Below are 23,871 nucleotides of genomic sequence, written 5' to 3'. Positions count from 1 at the left end.
GGGGGATGGGGGGAAACTAAAAATAAACCAAAAAATTGAAGGATTTGGACCTTAAACTGTTATTGAAGGATCTGGGCATGAAACTTTGATGGATAACAGTCTATAAATAAAGAAGAAAGGAATAAGAGATGGAATAAATAATGAAAAAGCCGTAAAAGGAAAGGATAAAAGAAATAATTATAATTAAGCTTAATAAGGGCATTTTAGGTATTAAAATGGGGTTATGCAATAAAATTTTATATTTTAGATTTTAATGATGTGCTCATTGAATAAATGGATTTCATGAGTACTTAGTGGATTCAAATAGCCCACCATTAAATAAAATATGAAAAATTAGTATAAAACGTCTACATTGACCCATACAATTAATGTTTAAACTTTAAATATTAAATAATAAAATAATTTAAAAGTTCTTTGTTAAGGCACACTAATGTTTGATAGCCTTTGGGCTTTAATGCTTGGAAATTTTGTGTCGGTGGGGCTATTTAGCCTTATAATTTTTTTCCTCCATAAACTATTGACGTGTATATAATGTATACATATTTTACTTTTAATTACATAATTATTAGTTATTTTTATTTATTATTTTTAATTAATTATATTATTTTATTGAATAGGAAATTAATTGGAGATTATGTATAAAAAAAGGACATAAAGAAGCTCAATTTCGGAAACATTAATTAATTGATTTTGGGAGCAATTAGGCATATATGCAAGTGAATTCAAGCCAAGGAAACCGAATTCAACAAATTCATTCATCCATGCACATGCGGACAAAGAAGATAAGATGATTTTAGCTTTAAAAGTGGCCAGCACATGAGGATTGAATCAAGCTTAATTGGGCTTTGCATAAGTAGACCAATCTTTAGCTTGTGTGAGGCGGTTTCCTAGCAATCAAAATTTGACAAAGGATTCAGCCAAGTATTATAACTAAAAAAGCCGACTTTTACTTTTGAGAGGGCAGCCACCAGAGGGGAAAAAAGGGCGCATTCGTCAAAAAGAAGAATAAAGCAACGGCAACAGCAGTTCAATTTCCATGACTAGTTTATTTTTTTTGTTACTCCCATTTTAAATATGTCTAACTAATTTTTTTATATGTCTAACTAATTTTTTTATATTGAGGTTAATGATGAAACTTTATTCAACGAAATAATTATCTTTTTATTTAATTAATTCCCTACATATTTGCTTTAATATTTATGGTTCTTGTTTCACATGATTAGTTGGATGTTATTAAATTCTTTTCACCAATTCTGTCATGCATTATTGATTGTTAGAATTAATATTTGACTAAATCTATGCTTGGATCTATCAAGTCTATACATGATTATCTTTGATTCTGTGTCTTTCATTAAATTGTTTATACAAAATGCTTAGGAAAACTTTGACTATTTGTTATTCAATATGTGTTACATGGGATGTTTAGATCTCAGACTATTAAGCAGAAAAGAACCGACATTAGATTAATTTTAATTGAGCTTAATTGTTATATCCATGAGATGACATAGATTGATTTCAAGTTGTTACTCTAAAATTGAGGATTAATTAACAATTAGATAATTACTAGTTGAATAGCGATGGATTCTAAAACCTTGGTAATTTTTGTCTTATTGAATTCTCCTTTGCTTTAATTATTTTCTTAGTTTAATTAGTTTTATTTCTCTTAAAAATTCAATTTGCCCAACTAAGTTATGATTAATATTAATTTTAGATTTAAATTATATTTTTTAATTTATCGCAATCCATGTGGGTTCAACCTCGTTACCACTATTATATCTCTAGATTCGTGCGCTTGCGAGTATATTAAAATTTTTCATAACAACTATATATGTAATTTTTTCATATATATATAGTATTGACATTAAATAATAGTCTTAGTAATTATTTTTTATTTTTGATGATTTGGTTTGATAGTAATTTATTATTTTTAAAAACTTGAAAATTGAAATTTTAAATTTGACTCAAAGAATTTTCCTTGAACTCCACCCCTGGCAATTGCATAGAACTAGATACAACAAATATTTTTATTTAAATATGAATGACAATACGACAACACAACACAACAGAACAATTGTTGGTGTTGCATAGAACTAGATAAAAAACAAATATTTTTATTTAAATATTAACAACAACAACAACACAAGGGACAGAACAATATGGCAGATTCATGAATTGTATATTTCTATTTCTATATTTTCAATGCTGATAAATGGAAAGGCAAATGACATAAACAAAAGAAGTCTTTTTAATGAGTTGAAGCTGAAAATTTCAAACAAAGTGGGGCATAACTGAAACAGACAAAAAGATTAATTGGGCAAGCAGGATTCAGTGGCTTTGTCACGTTGGATCTTTAAACTAACATTAGAGTTATATGTGAATAATTATATATTACAACTGTTATATAAGATTAAGTCTAATTAAAATTGATCTATTAAACTTTCAGTAATTTGGACTTTAATGTATTTGATACAGGTGGGCTTTTAATATGTATGTAGAGATTTAAGGCTAATTCTATTTCTATGATAATTTGAAATAGGAATATATGATAACAATAGGAAAAATTATCTATGTAAATGATTATAATCCCTAGGTCACAAATTGAAATAATAACTAGGCAACCCAAGAGGGGGTGAATTGGGTTTCTAATAATTTAATCAATTAAAACTAAATGCAAATTAAACAAAGTTATCAAATACGAAATAAACAAATTAATATGCAATAAAAAATAAGGAGATAGAGTAAGAGAGAGCAAACACGTGATTTTTACATAGTTCGACCAACTGTGCCTACGTGCACGCCTCCAAGCTCACCGGGCATGAGGATTTCACTAAGTAAGCCTCCAAGGTTTCAACAACTCTTACAATTGACTTCTAAGGTGTCAATAAACCTTTACAACAAGAGATTTTACCCAATCTCTTAACCCAAGTGTATCCCAACACTTACAACCTCTCAAGGATAAAGATTACAAATGAATTTTCTCTCACACAATATATTTGATTACAAATGAATACTCAATGTGTAAATCAAAGAAACAAAAACAAGTTTAAAGCTCAACAATGGTTATATGCTCAGTAGTAAGCCCAATGATAACTCTTAGATCTATCTTTGTTTGAATTTGATTGAGCTATTTTATATTTGGAGCTGAAAACTAGTCGTTGTTGACTTTCTGAAAGAAATCGGATCACCGTTAACTGCTATCAATTTACCGTTTTGACTAGTCCAAATGACCCTTGGGCTGAAATTCAAATAATCGGTTCACCGTTTGAAATTATCAGTTAGCTGTTTATTTTCAGATACTTGCAAAACAAATTAATAACTCTTTAGAAATTATCGGTTAGCCATTTTTAGTAAATGGTTAGTTGTTTTCTACAGTGATTTCTATAGTGAAACTATTTTTCACAATTATAGTTTTACCCTAAATTTTCTATAATTATACTATGGCCTAAATATTCATAAAACTTTACAAATAAGTCCATTTTCAGAGTTTTAAAACTTTTTCAATTAGACCATTAACTTGAAAAACAACCAATTTCATAAAATCATTTTTCCATTAAGTATAAAACCTTTATATTATGAAAATAATGATTTATTTAAAATGTATGAAAAATAATTTGAGCTTTTAAAAGCTTAATCATTCTTAATTTTGTTTGTTATCATCAAAATCAACATTATGGACACATAAATGTTAACACATATAACATTCTATTCTTTTCTAACATCCTATCATCAGAGAGAATGCAGTGAAAAATTTAAAGTATTCTACAAGATAACATGCTGATCTTGAGGGCTAACTACAAAACGGTAGAGAGTAATAAAGCATTAAAGATTATAGATTCAAATATGCTTCCACATATTTAATAGTTAATTCTTTTTGAGAAATATATGAATGTTCCTAAATTTTAGGTGATGGCTTTCACCTAAAGATTATTTTTCTAACATGCCAATCCAAGAGAAATGGTGGCCTTAGATTTTAGTGTTTCACCCAAACTTTGTTAGCAAAACAGAGGTCGGACTGCTTCATTTCCGAAGCTCTAGTGTCTCTAGTTCGTAAAGCTAAATAGTATAAGAAACAATAGTCACTTCTTGAGTGCAAGCATGGACTAAAATCCTTCTTTCGTTTGGTAAAATATTTTTTTGGGCAAAAAGTTGTAGAGGAAGGATATTAGATGGAGGAAATGGGGAAAAAGCTTTGATTAATGGCATAATTGGCTACAAAGACCCAATGATGGAGCAAGTTAGCATAAATGGATTGATAGTGTTAACATGCATATTTTCATAACATTGATTTTGATGATAACAAACTAGGTAAATATGTTGGAGATATTAAAATTGGTTAAATTCTTAAAGCTGTATAACGTTTTTAGGCAAGTTTAAGAATTTGGACAAAAACAAATAACCATTAATATTAAATTGGCAAACCATTTTTCTAAAGGAAGTTGTATAGTTTTGATTCTGAAAGATAACGGTGAACCACTGATCAAAAAATAGTTAACTAATAAATTCGAGAGAGCAAATTCTTTGGAATCGGTAAATCGATAACTCTAAACAGTGAACCGATTATTTAATCGTAAATTGCACAAAGTGAACCAATATTTAAATGGCAAACCGACAACTCCAAACAGTGAACCGATTATTTAAAATTCAGCGTAACGGTAAATTGCACAAAGTCAAAACGGTGATCCGACAATAGTAGACATCGATTCAATTATTACCAAAAAGTCAACAACGATTAGTTTTTCTTCTCCACCTATAAAAGGCTCAATCAAATTCAAATTGAAGAGATTCTACAATTATCATTGAGCTTGTTACTAAGAATTGAACCTCTCTTGTGCTTTAAAACTTGTTATTCTTTCATTAAATCACATTTTGGCACATATCAGAGATGTCTATATACAAGACATCTTTGATGCCTCAAGTCTAAAGACCATTACTAAACATAGTGTTTATCACAATATATAATAAGCCATTAACACTCAAAACCATATGACTTATTATTATTTGGTCAACTTCAGTAAACTTGTTCTCATAACAAGTACCTATGTGTTTGACTTGATATCTCATGTCAATGATATGAAACTCACTATCAATTTCAATATCACATACTATAAGGAGTCATAATACATAATAGAGATGTCTATATACAAGACATCTCTGATGCCTCAAGTCTAAAGACCATTACTAAACATAGTGTTTATCACAATATATAATAAGTCATTAACACTCAAAACCATATGACTTATTATTATTTGGTCAACTTCAGTAAACTTGTTCTCATAACAAGTACCTATGTGTTTGACTTGATATCTCATGTCAATGATATGAAACTCACTATCAATTTCAATATCACATACTATAAGGAGTCATAATACATACTAGTGTTTATAGGAATTTTTAACGTCTAATCATAAATCCACCACTAAGAACTATTTTAGAAGTATAGTTAAAGGATACACGTTTCATATTTTCGACAAACTCAAGAATGTGTTCCTTTACTATTTTACTTTTTGGACTATATTCATTAAATTAATCGATTGGCCTTTAGGGCATATCGCTAACAATTCACCCCTCCCCCCTCTTTAGGTTGCTTAGCTAGTATTTCAACTAGGGTACAAAATAGTAGATATCATACTAGTATCGGAGTAACCGAATGTGATTAAGTTACATTCTAATCAAAGCATGATTGAATCTTGTTTCAATCCAAATAACTCAATGAGATTTTAATAACGCTTTAAAAGCGAGATTAGATGACGCTTTAATCCAAACGACTCTATAAAAGAGATTTTGATAAATAATTTCAAAGGAATATAAAAGAGAAGTTTTTATTGAATACATGAAACTGAAGTTATGAAAATAATAACAAGACTTACATATTTATAATAGAGTAAAAACTATTTCCCCAAGTTAACTTAAAAAAGACAAACTAAAACATAATTATAAGAGAAAGAAAAGAGTGACACACATGTTATAGTAGACTCCAATTAAAAATAAAAAAATATCAAAATATCTAAAATAATAAAATTCAAAAATACTAAGATATCATCCAACATGACCTAATATGTTTAGCCTTATTTGCCCACAATCTCTTCTACTCATAGTGAGTTCAAATGTCAAAAGTGTTGTTATATATATAGTAGAAGGTTATATGTTGAATTAATTCGTCAGCATTTTTTCAGAAATTGCTGTTCAACAAATTCTCATTCCAAAGTTAGCCATGGAAGAAGATCAGGTCTCCTGATATTTTAGAAGAGAGTTCATTTCAATGTAAAGAGTGCATACCGTTGGCATTTTAGCTAGCATTATGACTTATAAAAACCTTGTAATGGATATAATATATCGCATTTTGTATGGTCTATGACCGTCCCCAAAATTAAAATTTTTCCATGGAGAGCGCTCTCTGATCTTTACCAAATGCTGAAAGAATTGCAAGTGAGATTCTGCCAACTACTATGTGCCAACAATGTTGTAAGAAAAACAGAGGATGTGTTCATGCTAATTTTTGGGTGCAAAATATGTAATGTATGCTGGAAAATCTCTAATTTTGTTGAGTTGATTAAGGGTTTTCAGAGGATCTAGTATTTGGAACTTTTTGCATTATACTGTCTCAGTATTAACTAAAACAGAGATTGAACATACATGTGGTTTTTTTATGTGGGCATTTTGGAGTGCTAAGAGTGAAGTTTTGTTTCAAATAAACAAGTCAAGTTAGTTAAAACTGAATGTGGATGTTGCAATATGTGAGCAATAGAATTTGGATAGGCTAGAAGATGCTGCATGTAGTGAAAAACCGTAAGCCATCAATTTTCAGCATTTTATCTGCCAACTAGGTTAATTGATGCCTCTCATGATTGAATCAGGTGCTCAAAATGTGGTTAATATGGTGCATGGCAAAGTAACTCAAAGAAATTTTTTGGGTGTTATCTGAAATCCAAGATGAGACAAAAGATTTGAATTTTCTTAAGATTTATTTTAGGCCAATAGCCTGCAATGCATTTGCCATAATTTACCCTAAGTTGCTTTTGAGTTTCAGGATTCGAATCTTCCTCTAGGCATCTTCTCTCCTAATCTTCTTAGGTTTTTAAGAATCCGTTGATATGTGTAATTAATCAAATTAAATGACTGAGATTAAATTTTATGTTATAGTCTTCTTTTTAACTCATAGTAACTTAAATGTTATAATCTTATTTTCTGTCCCTTCACAAATAAATTAGAATTTTAATTATTGCGATTTTAAAGAATTCAGAACTATAGCTGTAAACCCAAAAAAACAACAGAACAACTTGTCTACGGCTATGGTCCTTTGTTTTTTGGATCTTTTGGGTTTCTGGCTTTCCTTTGTTTTTTGGATCTTTTGGGCTTCTGGCTGTCTTGTTGTACGCATGCACCTTCCAAGTAACAAAAGGGGATATCTCAAAATTGCATTAAAGCTGCTGCCAGAGCAATGAAGAAATTCTAGAAAAAAAACTTGATGTCCCTCTTTCTCGTCATACATGGATGGAATGATTTTTCTTACAATCAACAACCGTCCACATGTTGTGTTTGCTTGACCTTTGTGGTTTTCTTTCAAAGTGTAGGAGCTCATTTTCTTGTTCACCACTGTGCTGCTTGTGGGGCTACAACTCTTTTTTTTTTTTTTTGGTTTTGAGTTCGCAGCAAAGGATTGCAAGTGTCTCACTCAAGCTTGTTTGTTTTGTTGCTTTTCTGAGTTTGCAGCTGCTGTTTTGAATTCTTTAAAATCGCAATAATTAAAATTCTAGTTTTGTGAAGGAGAGAAAATCATAATAATTAAAGAAAAATTTTTTGAGCTACCATGAGTTAAAAAATAAGAATATAATGTGAGATTTAATCTGAACCATTTAATTTTTTTAATTACACATGTCAATGGATATTTGAAAGTTGAAGAAGACTAGGAGAAAAAATGCCTAAGAATGAATTTGAATCATCTTATCTGGCCTTTGATAAATTACTTCCCTTTTAAAAGAAAAAATAAAATAAAACCATACACACACATTAGCTTTTATGTGTGCGGGCTTTTATGTGAGTTTGATATAAATGATGACATTGTACTCCCTGAATCCTCATTTTCCAACTAATGGCAAGCAATTTCTGGCACCCATTTTGCATGCTCAAATTGACACCTTTTACAGGACGTTAATGTTTGGGCAGCCAACCAAACATAGTAACCGTAAGGCTTGCAGTTTTCTAACACAGTACCATAATCACATAGATATTACCTACTTGGTTTTACAGTTTCAATTTAGGGCCTATTTGTTCTCAATTTAGGACCTATTTGGTAGGGAAGTGCTGTGACTTTCTACCCGAACCAAAACAAATTTTTAACTCAAAGTCTCAAACCGTCCCCAGCTGAACTTAATTCGATCTGGGATTAAAAATTCGGTTACATTTGGATTGTAACCGGAACCAAAACCAGAAAAACCGAAACTCTCACCCTATACCTGCCCTGGCCAGTCTTTCATCATCATTGGACTCGTTAACAAATAACCCAAGCTTAAAATTACCGACACCCATTTTTGTTTACTTTCCTTTTAAATCGACATTATATGAAAGTGGACGGTAATAGAGATGGCAACAAATGCCACGCGCCTTGAAAATGTTGATAGTGCATATTGAAGAAGGAGATGATGGAGAAGGACACGATGAATTTTAGTTTGCAGGAGTATATTATGAAATTAAATTACTTTGAAGCCGTCTTTACTTATCTTTTTTGGAAAAAGAAAATTACCATCACTCATCAGACCAAAAAAACAAAGGCCTAAATAGTCCTAAACCACCTATTAACCAAGCAATAAACCACGCATTATTTGGGTCAATTCTCTACCAAATATTAGAAAATAAATCTACAGGATAGATTTATGAAATGTTAATACCAACAAACTTATATAATATAATGTTCAAATATAGCATATCCATGACGTTCAAACCCATTATTTGAGAAACTTTGTATTGAGTACATATTAGGTGCAGGTGCAGGTGCAGGTGCATGAAATCATGAAACATTTACAGGTTTCAATTTCCAGTCAGTAAACGCAGTTTTCCAGGCGACTGTTCCAATATCATCCACTCTAGACAAACAAGGCGAAGAGAAGAATAGTGCAAAATCTAAACTTTAGTCAAGCATTTTCATTATCAGAAGCTGTGGACTTACCTATATCAAGACTTAAGGAAAACAACTGACAATTTGTGGAGCTACATTTAAGGGGATAGCAAGTTTAACTGAGGAAGAAGTGGACATCCGTATCCATAGGAGGAGAAACTCACTGCCATTGGCAAAATTAACTTGACTCTCTTCCTAAATCTAAAGGAAGTTTCCATGGAACAATTATTGGTGATACAATGTCCTTAGCTGACTAATAAAACATCTTTGCAAATTGTTTAAACATGAATGCTACCACTAGTAGTTATGCAAGATGTAATTAAAATAACCAACAGCCTAAGCATCAACTTATCTCAATTATCAGCAAGACAAAGCCTACACAGAAGACACATGAGTAACAAGCTTTCAGGATTCTGCATATAAACTAAATTTCAAAAAATATGCAATGCAAAATCTTGAAAGTAGCAGCGAAAATGCATAATCTCTAAAAGGTAGAACACTTGGCAAAGCAGAAAATGCATAATCTCTAAAAGGTAGAACACTTGGGCAAAGCAGAGACACGTTTAAGATCCATGTGGGGAAAAAAAATCTGAGCCAGCAAAAAACCAAGAGAGTTGTGGTTTCTGTGCTAAAATTTGGCCACTGTCACCCCCGCAAGGCAGCAAGGATGACATAGTAAGACAAGTTATGAGAACTTTCCTGCTTATCACATTAACACGAACAGCATTTGCAAACAAGAAATCAATCAATCATAACCAGTTGATTAATTATGATTGCAATCAGTATGAAGTAAATAAGCATAGAGAATGATAATATTCATTTTGTGATTAGAAACTTACTGTCGAAGTACACCGCGGGAAATAGAACTAAAACAAAAACAAAAACTGAGCTATACCACTCAGCTGCGTCCTACATTCCAATAAAACAAAAACAGGAAAAAAATAAGAAGAGAACAAATTCTGACTCAACTGAATGCGGTGTTTAATCAAACAAACTGAATCCCATATCATCATCACTTTCTTCCTTTGGTTCTTCCTGTTTCATAAACAAAATCCAACAAATTCAAAAGCTAGTTTTTTGGAAAATATTAAATTAATTCACAATAAAGAAAGAAGTCTTCAAAAAAATACCTTTTTCTCCTCAGCGGCAGGGGCGGCAGCTGCGGCACCACCAGCAGGGGCGGCGGCGGCAACGGGTGCAGCAGCACCGCCACCGGAGCCAACATTCAAGATGAGATCATCCAAGTTTTTCTTTTCAGCCAACTTCGCAAAAAGGCTTGGCCAGTAAGACTCTATTTGCACATTCGCTGCCTTAACCAAAGCCGCGATCTTCTCCGCCTATTTGATGGTTATTATATAAGTAAACAAACCAATAAAAATATTTTGAACAAAAAAAAATCCGAGGATTCCAAAAGATAAAAAGGCAAATTTACAGTGACTGCGATTCCATCGTCGTGGAGAATCAAAGTGGCGTAGGTGCAAGCTTGCTCTCCGGCCATTATTGCAATTGATAATTCTAAAATCCGCACACTTTCATAAACAAACAAACAAAACAAATCATATCAAATGAGTAAAAAGCTTATTTTCCAAGAAACGGATCTTCGTATCAGAGAGAGGGAAGATAGAAGGATAACAAATACCTGAGAGGCTGCGTTTGGCTTGTGCTGCTGCGTTTGAGAAACTCTTCGCCAAGAAATGTGAAGGGCTTTTATAAACGTAGATGGAGCTAGGGTTTTTGAATAGTCGCAGTCTCGTGAGCTGCTGGATTTGAACCAATAGAAAAGCCCAATATCAATTTGGGTGGTCCATTTTTGAAGGCCTAGAGTTGCCCGATTATCAGAATTGTTGATCGTGATCAATTTATTTTACCGCCGAAATATTCGATAAAATTATTTTTTTTTTATATTAAATTGGCCAACTGGGTTTGGGTGTCCGACTACTTCATCCCACAATCTGACGACTAATTTAGTAATATTGTAGTTTGGGCTAGTTTGATAATGTTATATCCTTTAAAATAAGGGTTCGGCTATGTTGGAACCGCTCTAAGATACAATACGTTTTTTATAATCATTCAATTAAAATTATAATATGTTTTTTATTATTTATCATTTTACGTGTGTGGTTGTGATTTATATTCTACCTTAAAATAGTTCCAAAATAGCCATTACCTTATAATTTTTTTTATTATTTATCACTTTACGTATATAGTTGTGATTTGTCCTCTACCTTATAACAATTTCAAAGTAGTTATTGCCTTAAAATAATTGTTATTGAATGAAGCTGTTTAAGTTTGCTGATTACTCACTAAACCCAAATATTATATAAACCCATACTTCAAATTCGGAAAAAATGATTTTACCATATAAACTCATCTTAATACCTAATATACCCTTGTCAAACTCAATTATCAGCAGTTCTTTCTCTCTCTACTTTTTCTTTCCCAACTTTTTCAGCAGTTCTTTCTCCTTCTCTGCAGCCCTTTCTCAATTTCTTTTTCCCTTATAATTGTTAAGGACATGTACACAAACACAAATACTTCTTCGATTTCAGTCGTTTTTTCTTTAATTTTCCATATATTTTAAACACACTGTCAGAATAAAATTTAGGGAAACCACAATTAATGAACTATGTTTATAAACATGCTAAACAACAGAACTTAATCAATTAACGATTGTCCATTTTAGCATGGCTGTTTTATTTTCATATTCAGAGAGCTTGACAAGGAAGAAGACGGCGTTTTTTCACGAATTCATAAAAGCTTGACTGGGAAAACTTCACGGTCAAATCGAAGAGGAGCTGTTAACCTAAACATTTAACATCTTTGTTGGATCTTTTTCGATTAAACGGTGTGATGAAGAAAAATTCAAAGAAAAATGAGCGTATGTAAGATAGATTTACAGATAGTTTCAAGACAAGAATACAATAAAAAAAATTTCGTTTGAGTATATGCTTCGTCTATAACAGTAATTTATTGAAGGGACATTTTAGTACTATAATTTTTATTAAAAAACTGAGTTTTTTTAGTAATTTAATAGGTTTACACCCATGTTATTAGCTGTATTATATAAATAATCAGTTATGAAAAGAATTAATTTAATAATTAATAAAATTTATTTTTAAAAGTACTGTGAGTTTTAAAAATAGTCATATGTGTTTGATAAATTTTACTGTTAACTAATGTAAAAATATAAATAATTAAATTAGACAGTAATATTAAATAAAATTTATGCAAACATTTACAAGCATGTATATAAAATATTCTTTTTATTGTGTACATATAATAATTGATAACTAAAATAAGTATTTTATTTTTATTTTTATTTTTCATTTAGTAATCTCAATTTAAGTGGTAATAATAGTAATCTCTTTAAAATGAATGATTTTATTTTCTAATTAATAAGGATAATTTTTATGTCTTTATAATATATATGAGGATATATATGAAATTATATTATGTATAAAAATAATTCTCAAAATTAGATTTTGAAAAATTATTCTTTCTCTACTTTCAAAATCCTTTGCAGAATGAAATAATTTTACCAAGAGTAATTTCTTAACAAATTTATCAAACACCAAAATTAACTTTTAAATTTTTTAAATCACTTTTGAACCTTCCAAAAGTAACCCAATCAGGCTCCAAATATTGTTATATAATAAAAATATTAACTAAATATGATAATTTAACAGAGTTCAAGAGATAGACTACAATAATTTTATTCGTCTCTCTATAAATTTTCAGTCATTTTCCTCTATTGGAACAAATTTTCAACTCGTTATCATGTTTGTAAAAGAATTAGCGATTCAAGAACAATGTGATGCAATTATATGAATAAGCTTCTTATTTTGATATAAATAGTATTATTATATAAGTTTTTCAACTTCTAAGTAAAATCTGTGAAACTCTTAAATTATTATAATTATCTTGACTATTGTTGTCAAAATTATTATGTAAAAAGTCATATTTGTTAACTATTATCAACGTTTATTTTACAATAATTATTCATTCCGAGTCATTATATTATTCCAAATAGCAATAAATGTGTCATTACTCATTAATTTATTAGATAATAAATTTTATAATTGATAAATTCAATATTCTAGTAACCAACAAATTTTATAATTGATAAGGTTAACATATGAGCGGATGGAGAGAGAGAGGTTGAATAGTTTATTGAAAATATAGTCCTTAAAAAAAATTATTATTATCTAGGGATATTTTAGCATATACAATGGGTGTAGAAAACAGTTTGGAGGGTTCAAATTTAATATATAGCCCCACCTTTTTCTTATATTATAAAAGTTATGAAAGCTCCAATGAAAAAATCTTATTCCAAATAGAGATCGCCAATGGGCCAAACAGTACGTGGCACAACACAGGTTTGTGTAGCATGGCACAATATGAGCACATTTTAGTAAGACATACGGCATGACACGACAAAGATGCAGGTTGAGCAGTATGTAAAATTTTGGGCACTCGAACCTTAAAAGAATGACATATAAAAAGACCTGCAATAAGTATATTTTATATTTTAATAAAAGTGAACTTAAAATTTTATAATTGTGTATATAACTTGAAATTGAATCTTTTAATATATTTTATTAGCGTAAATTTTTACAATTCATTTAATTCATAGTTTCAAAAAAATAAAACTCTAACTGATTCATATTTATAATTTATTAAATGAATAATTGATATTATGATTTTAATAAATAAAATTATAAATATCATGATTTTATAAATATTTATTAATGTTACCATGCATTATAATCTATGACTCTATGTAAATTGAAGTTAACAATTAAATTAACCCTTAAGAAAAAATTTATTATTATTATTATTATTGTTGTTGTTGTTAAATACTAAAAAAAAATTTAATACTGTAAAATCTATTTTAATAAGAGTAATGATACAGTCACAAACTCTTTTACAAACTTATTTTGTACAAACTGACGTGGTATTAATTCATTGATTGAATGAAAATATAAATTAATAAAAACAAATCATGTGGGCCAAGTGATATTTAATTCAACCAATCTTATCATGCCACATCAGTTTGTACAAAATAAATTTGTACATCAGTTTGTACAAAATAAATTTGTACAAGAGTTTGTGGTTGTATCATTACTCTTTTAATAATTAATATTACACTCTTATTATTATCAATTTAATATGTACTTAAATTTTAAATTTTTTATTATATTTAATTTAACTAAAAGCACATGGATCCAATAGGCTGAAAAAAATACACATGCCCTCTTAAAAAAAAAAAATTATCGTGCGTTTTTTCCCCTTAAACTCGGCGCGCCACGTGTGGAGACGACATGTGTGCCCGACTAGACCTGAGCTAAAAAAATATAAAGTACAACAGGAAGCATACAGTGGGCGCGACGTGAATATGGGCCATCCTTTAATGGCCGGCCAGACCTGGCCGTCAACCATCTCTAGTTTAAAAACATTCAACCATAGCCATTTTTCCCGATCAGAAATGAGCTTCCGAATTTCTCCCATGAATTGAATTGTTTCAGATGGTAGTTAAAAATGCAAAATACACATTTTAAACATCAAATTCACATTCTCAGCAGCAACCAAGATCACATTAATAATAATTATTATTAAAAAAAAAAGAAATGCGTCCAACCATTGATCTTGAAAATTCCTCCAATAAAATTAGATATTTAAAGTCTCAGCAAATTTAAAAAGATAGGCACTACCAAGCCATAAAAGCAAATAACTAGTCTTAGGTTTTTGTTAAAACATTTCCAAGTAAAAATTGTCCACTCAGATATTGATTACTTGCCCCTCAAACTCATCTAAGCAAACCAGGCTATGAAAAGTTTGGACATCAGTTATAAGAATCAGCCACTTCCAGAACGCACCTGAAAACATAAATTAACCTTGTATTAGATACTAAAACAACTCAGCTGATATTTATCACTAAAAAGTTGTATATATAATTGGGTTCTTTTGTCCATATTTTGGAGTTTCTCTTTCACTGGAAGTTTTCATGCTACATGTTAGACAACTCGGAGACATCATTGTTACGTAAATAAAACAATTGCTAACCACAAAATCATATAGAAGATATTTGTGTCAGGAGATATCATGCAAACTTATCTTCATCCTTCAACAAAAGTAAATAACCTAACTAAACACAGGATAAAAACTGACAACTTTTTTCCTCCTTTCCTTCCTAATAGCTCTAACATCTGGCAGTTGAACTTGCAATATAAATCAGAACCTTAGTAAATTACAAGCACAAGCAAAGAGGATTCCCATAGGCTCTGGTCCAACATACATATCCTCAATAATTAGTCTAGTCATCGGTTGGAAGTACTGTTTTCCTGACTAAAAACCATGGTAATAGAAAGGAAACTTACCATTTATAATTAATTCTCATAAACTCTAGGCTAACACCTATATGACGATTAAAAGAGAAGTCGATCTAGATCCAGATAAAAACACCTCCAAAATTTTTCCGTACAGTTCTAGACATAACATATGTAATATGATAGCACATGGACTTGCTATAATCACCCTTGCGTTTAATTGTCATTCCTCTCCACACTGAAATGCCAAATTTACAGGCAATCTTATTTCTGGTTGGAGGTTTCTTTATTTTATGTGGCTAGAATGTAATGCATCTGAATTTCTCTTTGCACACATATAAGCACCAGTCCATCACTCAAACCAGGAGTTTATTTGGCTTACAGGATGATACCACCAACTGTCGCACACAAAAACAAGCATAACTTGAAAAAATCATTGAAACCAGAAGTTCATTAGCCTTCAGTGTGCCATCGAGTGCAACCACTCACACACACAGATAGAAAGCACGTTTTCTCATCATTTAAAACAACAGGAAACTTGCCTTGTCTGGTGATACTGACCGCGACCTTGATCTTGCCCTGCAATTTTTTAAATTTAATACTCAATTTAAAAAAAAGGATGGTCCAGAAAGAGGAAAAGTACAGAAGTTACTGACTGTATTACCTGGACGACTTGACAGGAGAAGCAGACATAGATCTTGACACTGATCTGGAAACAGAACGCTCTAATGATTTACTGCAAACGGTAATAAAAAGATTATTAGAATCCAAAAGAAGCACTTTCAGGCACAATACTCTTATTTTTAAAAAAAGGCACAATATTCATAAAAAAGAAAAAAAAAGGAAAACAAGCAAAATACCTTCTATTTCTTCGCACAATTCTGCTTCTGCTTCGGCTTCTACTTCGGCTTCTACTGCGGCTTCTCGATGGACTACGATCGTATCTTTTCACCTATCCAGTTGATGAACAATCACACACAGTCAGACTTATCAGAGAGGACCTCTATTGCCAGCAGTAAATATTTTATTGATCCTTAGCCTCCAAATAAACCATTGTGCAGAGCATTTTAACCACAAGATCCAGTACAATAGTGAGGTGGGAATTTCCAAGTTATGTTGCTATCAAGAAATTGCACCCACTTGAATATGTTGTGATACAATAAGCTAACAGTTTCCCCCACATATGGGTGGGAAGAGGAAGGTGGAGCATCTACCAAGTTAAATCTATACTTCATAAGGGTATATGGACACTTTTTTTTTGGGGAAGAAAAAGGGTACATGGACACTTAGACATCAAGACATCACTATAATTAACTGTTCTAATGCTCAACATAAAAATGATGTATAGAAAGGTACCGTTATGCGCCCTCTTGCCCAAGGATTTCTAAATTCAGTGTCATCAAGTTTCCGAATCTGAATAAAAGAGGAATACATCGCTTGTTGAATTCCAGTAGTAATGCAGAGGCACAAACAGATAAATATTAGAAAAAGGAAGAGCTTATTTTTAAAAAGCTTACTGCATATTTCATGTCTTCAGGATTAGTATAATCAACGACCCCATAAGTCCCTGAATACACACACAGAAAATTCAAAGTCAATAATATCATAGCAGGAGATTGCCAACCTACAAGAAAATAAAGACAGGTCATAATGCATGAGTTTGATCAGAATGCACTAAAAACAAAGAACAAAAGTTATTGTCAATTGATTTCTAGTATTTGGCTGCTTTTCAACATAGACATTTTGGACGTGCTTGTCAAAAAAATCATATATTATCAACTGATTCCCAGGATGCATGGTAATATGCTTTAGAGCTCAAATACAAGAAACAAAGAAATTGCTAAAATGGATATAAAAGGCATACCCTCACTATCACGGGAAACTTCAGCAAAACAAACATCGCCTGCTTTTCGCATATGATCCTGAAATCAATTTCAAATAAGGTTAGCAGTATAGGAGCAATAAGAGAACTTATGCATTATTCAGCATCAATGAAAGAGCTTATGCAATGTTGTAAGTATTAACACATCAAACCTTTAAATCCTGCCAGGAAGCTGAAGAAGGAAGCCCGCGGACAATAACTGAACACCAAAAAAAGAAAAATGTTCAATAAAATACTTGGAGCATCTGAAACCGAACAAAAATAAAATATAAAACAAAAACAGACAAAACATTTCAGCACAGCATTGTCCATTATATTCTATATTCTTGTATCTGGACACACCTCGATATTCAGAATGGCGTGAGATGCCAAAACGACCAGCACCAGCACCAGCACCAGCACCACCAGCACCACCAGCACCACCACCACCATAGCCACCACGACGATCACTTGATGATGGACCTCTACCACTACCACCATGGGCGAGCTCAACCTGCAATAATGACAATGTGAACCAAATCACAAGAAATAAAAGACCAAATCTGCATGGAAATGGTTAAAATCTCTCATTACCCTTAAACGACAACCATCAAAGTTATAGCCATCACGACCTCTAATAGCATCTTCGGCATCACGAGCATTCTCAAACTACCAAACAAACAAAAAATTTAGTCAAACACCATTCTGATGTTGTCTGGCCATAGCCAACAATAAAAATAATTAAACAAACAAAAAGTGAGAAACATACCTCAACAAAACAATAACATGGCGGGCGAGGGGGGATCTTTAATTCAATATCCAATATACGGCCATACTAAAAACAATGAAAAGAATATATTGTTAGAAAAAAAAAACCAGAAAATTATATTCAATATCTATGATGCAGTTATACATCTACTTACAACCATGTTAAATATACCCACCAAAATTAGAGTCCAAAGTTTGCACCGAAGAAATGAGCATTGCAAAATGGTTTAGAAAAATAACAATCAACCTAACAGCAAAGAAAACGGTGAACTAACAGGCTTTCCAAGTTCAAAGCCCTAAAGGACAGCCATGTAATTTTCAACAATTGCTCATTAGACTGCACGGACAATGAGGCTAATGACTGCAGCCATGTTAAGTTACATTGATTACTTCCAAAGTTCAATATATATATATATATATATAGAGAGAGAGAGAGAGAGAGAAATGTTCCAGTCAGGAATTTTAAAGTGCGGGAAAGTGCGGGAAACCTTTAAAACTGCATGGTTTTAAAGGCTTAAAACTGTAGGCCTTTAAAGCCGTGTGGTTTTAAAGCTTTCCTGGACTTTCCCACACTTTAAAATCCCTGACCAGAAAACTACTCTCTCTATATATATATAGATAAAGGAGTTTATTGACTAGCCACTCAAAACCATCAAACCTTACATTAAACAAGAACCAATATAAAAATCCACAGAAGCTTTAAACACAAACCTTGTAAAAGAGATCCTCAACTTCATATTCTCTTATATCAGAGGGCAGGTTGCCAACATAGATTGTACGAGAAAAACGACCACTCATTTCTGATGGTAAGGACTATAAAATTTCACTGCATTAAGGAAACAGAACCACATAAATAGTGAAACAAAACTACTCAATTTCGAAAACAATGTAAGCCAATCCACTTTGATATTCAATTATCATCAGCATGTACTCTGACGATGATAAAAATATGACAAAACCAAAACTATGAAGCAAACCAAGTGAGCAATCCTCCATGAGAGCGGTGCTCCACAAGCTCCATTGCTCATTTGCTCCAGGATGCTCCAAAGCTATAATAAAATTGAAATTTAATTTGGTCTCCTCATCCTCCCATGAATTTTTGCAGATGTATAGATCTCCAGAGAGTGAGCAAGAATCTCCAATAATAAATAAAAAAACCCACAAGTCCACCCTGATTCTCCCACTCCCTCTCTATATCCCTATGTATGATTGCAAAGCTCATATTTGTCCAAGCGCTTGAAATCTATCATAAAGAAAGCATTTGTCATGAAATCAGGTAACATAAACATTTATTTATGCATTTACCTCTCTCACCTCTCTTCTCAAAAGAACCAAAGGAAAAACAAAAAAAGGGCATAATATATTCCTCAGCTCTCTCTCTCTCTCTCTGATCAGACAACAAAACCCTGTAATAAATTCATCCCCAAGCTAATAACTTTACTTGTATTTCTCCAATTCAAAATTTTCGAACTTAGATACATTAAGAATCCATGGAAGATTCTTTGTTAATAATCTATTTACAGTTTAATTGTCTAAGCTATAGTTCACACAAATTCTGGCAAAAGTTGTCTAAAAGACGACAATTGAGCAAATATCAGTCTAGAAAAACCACCCTGATTGAGTATATGTTTGGGGACTGATGTGCTTCTACTTTGAATGCACAGCTAAAGTGTACGCTGTATAAGTGTAAAATGACCACCCATAACAGTACTGCCATTACACGTGCAAAATATGTAAACAAGCAAACCCTAATTCTTCTCTATGCGTCACTGAGGTCCGCAACTCCATGCCTTGGGCTCAATTCATAAAGCCATCCCCCACATCGCACTAACAATTCAATTGCTCCTCATGCATAAACAATTTGAAGAAATTGCAAATACTGGATAATCTGACACTAATTACCATCTTAATTACGAAACTTAATCAATATCAGCAACATAATAACAGTGTACCAAGATTTATGAGCAGGAGAAGCGTCGCTGAACCACCACGTGACGACCCGCCGGTCCTTACCGAAAACGACCGCTGCTTCCGATGGAGAGCTCCAGAGAGAAATGAGAAGACCTAGGCTTTTGAAGAGAGAACTAATCTCGACAATGGCAGAAGATTTTAGAGGAGATAAATCCACACGTTTATTTGGACGGCTAGGATTCTTTATTCTATTTTTAATTCGAAAAGGACCGCCGTCCGTAAGCGATGATTTCTTCCTTGTGCGGGAGATTTTGTATTGCAGTAACTTTATTTCTTTTTTTAATCTTTTTCAACATTTTTTTTTTCATTTGAATTGACAACATATTTTAAAGTGTGCATAATCTATTAGGGGTGGGTATGGGTTGGTTTGGGTTGGATTTTAAATCAATGTAAATTAAACCATAAAAATTTAGATCTAATTTAAACCAACCTAAATATTTTTAACTCAACACAAACTAAATCATTTGGGTTTGGTTTGAGTTTGGTTTGAATTTTATTATCAAAATAATTTTTATTTTTAAAAAATTTAATTATATCAAAATTATAATAATTATTAATTGTTATTAATTATTAAATTGATATTAAAATATAAAAAATTATAGTGGATAAAAATTATAAATTTTACAATAACTTAATCTTTAAATTAAAGAATACTAGAAAATCAAAATAAAGTTAATCACAAAAATTATTATTTCTCAATAAATAAGAACATACACTTTAATAATAAACTTTTACAAACATGACATTAACAATCTAATAATAAATTTTGCCACTTGTTATTTATTTAATTATACAATATTTGTTTTTATTTATCGTTTTGGTAGTTTTGCGTTATGATGTCTACTTATATGCTTAATTTTATTTACATTCTGATATTATATAGTGTGTATGCTTTATGTTCTAATTTCATTATATGGTGAGCAAAGTTTTATACAGGGCCTAATATGGGCATTACATTCAATTATTGACAAAAAATTAGCTGCCATCTATCATATCGGACACAGTCCAAGCCGAGTTATTATTGATCACTAGTAGAGTCTCCTGCTCTTTCTATGATGATCCTTCCATGTGGGAGGAATTATTTTTGTAAATAAGAAAAAAAATTATGTTATTTACAATAATAATTATTTAATTTAAATTTATTTTTACATGTTATTTTCATTTTCTAACTGTTGACAATTAATCACGCCGTAAAAAATTTAATGGTGGCCTTTTACTTATTTGTGTTTATTTATTTTGTTTTCATTTATTTCATTTGAAAAATGTGAGTGTTGGGGGTTTGTCCATGACCCATGGGTAAATCATACCCAACCCATAATGAAATGATTTTCTATATAAAACCCACATCTAACCCATTTTCATGATTTACCCAACCCAAACCATTTAATTTAGTTTGGGTTTGGGTAAACCCATGGGTTGTGGGTTTATGCCCACCCCTATAATCTATTGATATTTATAATAATATATTTATTGGGATAATTTTGAATCAATTTTATTAAATTGCTGTCTAAATTTCTTTACCCTCACACATTCTAGAGGAAAATCTACTCGATTCACATTAGTGCCTTAGTGATCTACCTCAACCTAATTTTTGCAACTAGAGGACCCGTGCCCTCAAAGATTTTGAGAACAAAGATTCACCAATGGGCTGAATTGATAATCTCATTAACTTCACAAATTCCTATTTTTTATGGGAAATTTACACCAATAACCATAAAAGTTTTGGTTTTTTCCATGTTAATCCCCTAAACAAATTTCTATCAACATTAGTCATAAAAGAACTTTCGAGACTAAAATACCCCTCTCTCTCATATCTCCCTCAATACTCTCTTTCACCCATCTCTCCCAAATCGAAGAAACTCCCATCATCGGCAGCAACATCAGCCCTCGTCGGCAGCGGCTCCATCCCTCATCGGCGTCCGATCTACCATCTACAGCCTTCAACAAAACTTAGGTTAGCTATTTTACTTATTTTCATTAATTTAAAATGAAATTTTAGAATAATAATTATTGTAGTTTGAGAATAATGGTGGTGGTGGTGTTTGTGGTGGTTGTTGTTGTTTTGAGAGTATGTTGATTTGGGAGTATTGTTTTTGGGAATGATTTGGGGATTTGTTTTGGGCAGCAGCGCGCGCGCGCTCTCCCGTCACTGGGCAGCAGCGCGTGCGCGCGCGCCCCTGTTGTCGCACCAGTTTTGTTAACTGAACACCGTATTCCTGTTGCATATCTGCTCTTATGTCATTCGGAGTATAAATTCTCTTGTCTTGAATATATTTTTCTGCGATAATATGACCGAAAACCCAACTCCTTACTTGATGACGTCCATCAACCAATACCTCATTATGACAAGTGTGTACATTATCAATTCTCCGCACCACCTAAGGAACATTTTGCTCGTTCAAACTTCTAGTTGCTCGAATACGCCATTTACATGATTCCAAACAACAATGAGCCTCGAAACGTGTCGTTGTAGACCGTGCAATCTTGAAATCAAACTTATCCCTAAAGGCAACCTTGCGTAGTTGTAATATAAACTCATTCTTCTCAGTAAATAGCTTACCCACACTGATATCATCTAAGTCACAACTGCTAACAAAGCTTGGAGCAACCATGTTCGAAGGCAAAGTTGGAGCAAGACTTGTGAGGGGGTCAATTTTCCTTCTTGATCGAACCATAGGAGGAATAGGTCTATTGCCTCTGTTATTCACAAGAGTATTGTCTTCACACTCATCCTCATGCTGAAACGACAGAATATTCGAAAGACCGGCTCCTCCATCATCACCATCATTATTGAAATGAATGCCCTTAATACTATTAGAAGGTTCTACATAAACATTATCCCCCTCCGTCTCATCATGAAGATCATCATTGTCCCGAAAATCATTGTTGTGATACGGAGAATACCGTTGGTCCAACGACGTCGTTATTGGAAATACCGTTGCTCCAACATCCTGTAACGTAATGCCGTTATCATTAATGTTGTCATAATTATTGTGGATTGGAGAGTAATATTGTTGCATCGATATTGTCCTTGGCAACATCTCTTCTTCATTATTGGGGCCAGACATATTTGCTCTAAACGAAGTTTCTGTATCGACATGTGGCTCAATACCTTCGCTCGGAACTCGAGGTGATGTGGTCATGAATATAGGAATGCATCCAAAATTGGTTACATTGGATGCCATATGCAATACAACCCTCACCATTTCATCATCAAATATATCCATGGGTAGTGCACATATATGATATAATGTGTTACTAGACCTCAAAGTTGTCTTCATTGTGATACTATATTCAGTATGGTTTATTTGTAACACCTCGTATACTCTTGCCAATAACTGATCAAACAGACAATTTTTCCCAACCAAAAAAGCTCTATTTTTACCATTCACATACTCCATACGCCCATCATCTAATGTCTCCCACCAACCATCGTAACACAATTCAAGTACAACTGAATCCATTAAGCCTGAAATTATAAAAAAAAAATAAATTATTTGAGCCCCAAACATAAAAAATCTCAACTACAAAAATGAGAGATTGTGACATTTGATTTTTAGGTCCCAAATTATCTATTCCCTGACAATGATCATATGATCTACAAAGGAGATATACATCCTTAAACAATGATGGCTAATAAAAACTGCTCGCAAGTACCTTAAGGGTTGTTCTTTTTGTTGAAAATGTCCTTCATAAGCTATAGTATGATAAAAGATTGGAATAAAAGTAAATTCAGTTTCACATACATACTTTCTAATCACTTGCTCAGAGTAATGCTTCCATAGGTAGGGCTCATCCAATACATAGTACTTTGTATCACTCTTAATCTTGGC

The 23,871-nt window shown here is 32.1% G+C and overlaps 2 protein-coding genes across 4 annotated transcripts; both read right to left on the bottom strand.

Annotated features, from left to right (window-relative positions):
* Nucleotides 1-9,912: 9,912 nt before the first annotated feature.
* Nucleotides 9,913-10,823, bottom strand: LOC102611846 (60S acidic ribosomal protein P1). Its single transcript, XM_052438872.1, has 4 exons — nt 10,752-10,823; nt 10,545-10,641; nt 10,243-10,449; nt 9,913-10,147 (listed from the first exon to the last, which is right to left on the bottom strand). Exons 2-4 carry the CDS (start codon nt 10,608-10,610, stop codon nt 10,094-10,096), a joined length of 327 nt encoding a protein of 108 aa, XP_052294832.1. The 5' UTR covers nt 10,611-10,641; nt 10,752-10,823; the 3' UTR covers nt 9,913-10,093.
* A 3,929-nt stretch (nt 10,824-14,752) lies between these two features.
* On the bottom strand, nt 14,753-20,185 carry LOC102611169 (serine/arginine-rich splicing factor SR34A). Of its 3 annotated transcripts, none has more exons than XM_006493133.4 (14): nt 20,020-20,183; nt 19,045-19,310; nt 18,779-18,893; nt 18,069-18,134; nt 17,894-17,968; nt 17,663-17,813; nt 17,473-17,519; nt 17,303-17,360; nt 16,956-17,005; nt 16,795-16,851; nt 16,299-16,390; nt 16,103-16,174; nt 15,981-16,017; nt 14,753-14,988 (listed from the first exon to the last, which is right to left on the bottom strand). In XM_006493133.4, exons 3-14 carry the CDS (start codon nt 18,863-18,865, stop codon nt 14,968-14,970), a joined length of 813 nt encoding a protein of 270 aa, XP_006493196.2. In that variant the 5' UTR covers nt 18,866-18,893; nt 19,045-19,310; nt 20,020-20,183; the 3' UTR covers nt 14,753-14,967. The 3 variants fall into 3 exon arrangements, with proteins under 3 accessions (XP_006493196.2, XP_006493197.2, XP_006493195.2); XM_006493134.4 differs by having other exon boundaries at nt 19,045-19,116; nt 20,020-20,165; XM_006493132.4 differs by lacking the exon at nt 19,045-19,310 and having other exon boundaries at nt 20,020-20,185.
* Between the last annotated feature and the right edge of the window lie 3,686 nt (nt 20,186-23,871).

Source organism: Citrus sinensis, chromosome 3 (assembly GCF_022201045.2).
Source record: "Citrus sinensis cultivar Valencia sweet orange chromosome 3, DVS_A1.0, whole genome shotgun sequence".
In the NCBI taxonomy this organism is placed as follows: Eukaryota; Viridiplantae; Streptophyta; class Magnoliopsida; order Sapindales; family Rutaceae; genus Citrus; species Citrus sinensis.
Note: the sequence above shows the minus strand (reverse complement) of the source record. Positions and strands in the feature narration are given on the sequence as shown.

Excerpts from the sequence above, each read along its gene's own strand:
- LOC102611846 (XM_052438872.1), bottom strand. The coding sequence starts at position 10,610 with ATGGCCGGAGAGCAAGCTTGCACCTACGCCACTTTGATTCTCCACGAC. Across the intron at positions 10,450-10,544 it reads ACGATGGAATCGCAGTCACT|GCGGAGAAGATCGCGGCTTT; the intron begins GTAAATTTGCCT and ends ACCATCAAATAG. Across the intron at positions 10,148-10,242 it reads CTGCCGCTGAGGAGAAAAAG|GAAGAACCAAAGGAAGAAAG; the intron begins GTATTTTTTTGA and ends TTTATGAAACAG.
- LOC102611169 (XM_006493132.4), bottom strand. The coding sequence starts at position 18,865 with ATGAGTGGTCGTTTTTCTCGTACAATCTATGTTGGCAACCTGCCCTCT. Across the intron at positions 17,814-17,893 it reads TTGATGGTTGTCGTTTAAGG|GTTGAGCTCGCCCATGGTGG; the intron begins GTAATGAGAGAT and ends TCATTATTGCAG. Across the intron at positions 16,852-16,955 it reads CTGAAGACATGAAATATGCA|ATTCGGAAACTTGATGACAC; the intron begins GTAAGCTTTTTA and ends TCTTTTATTCAG.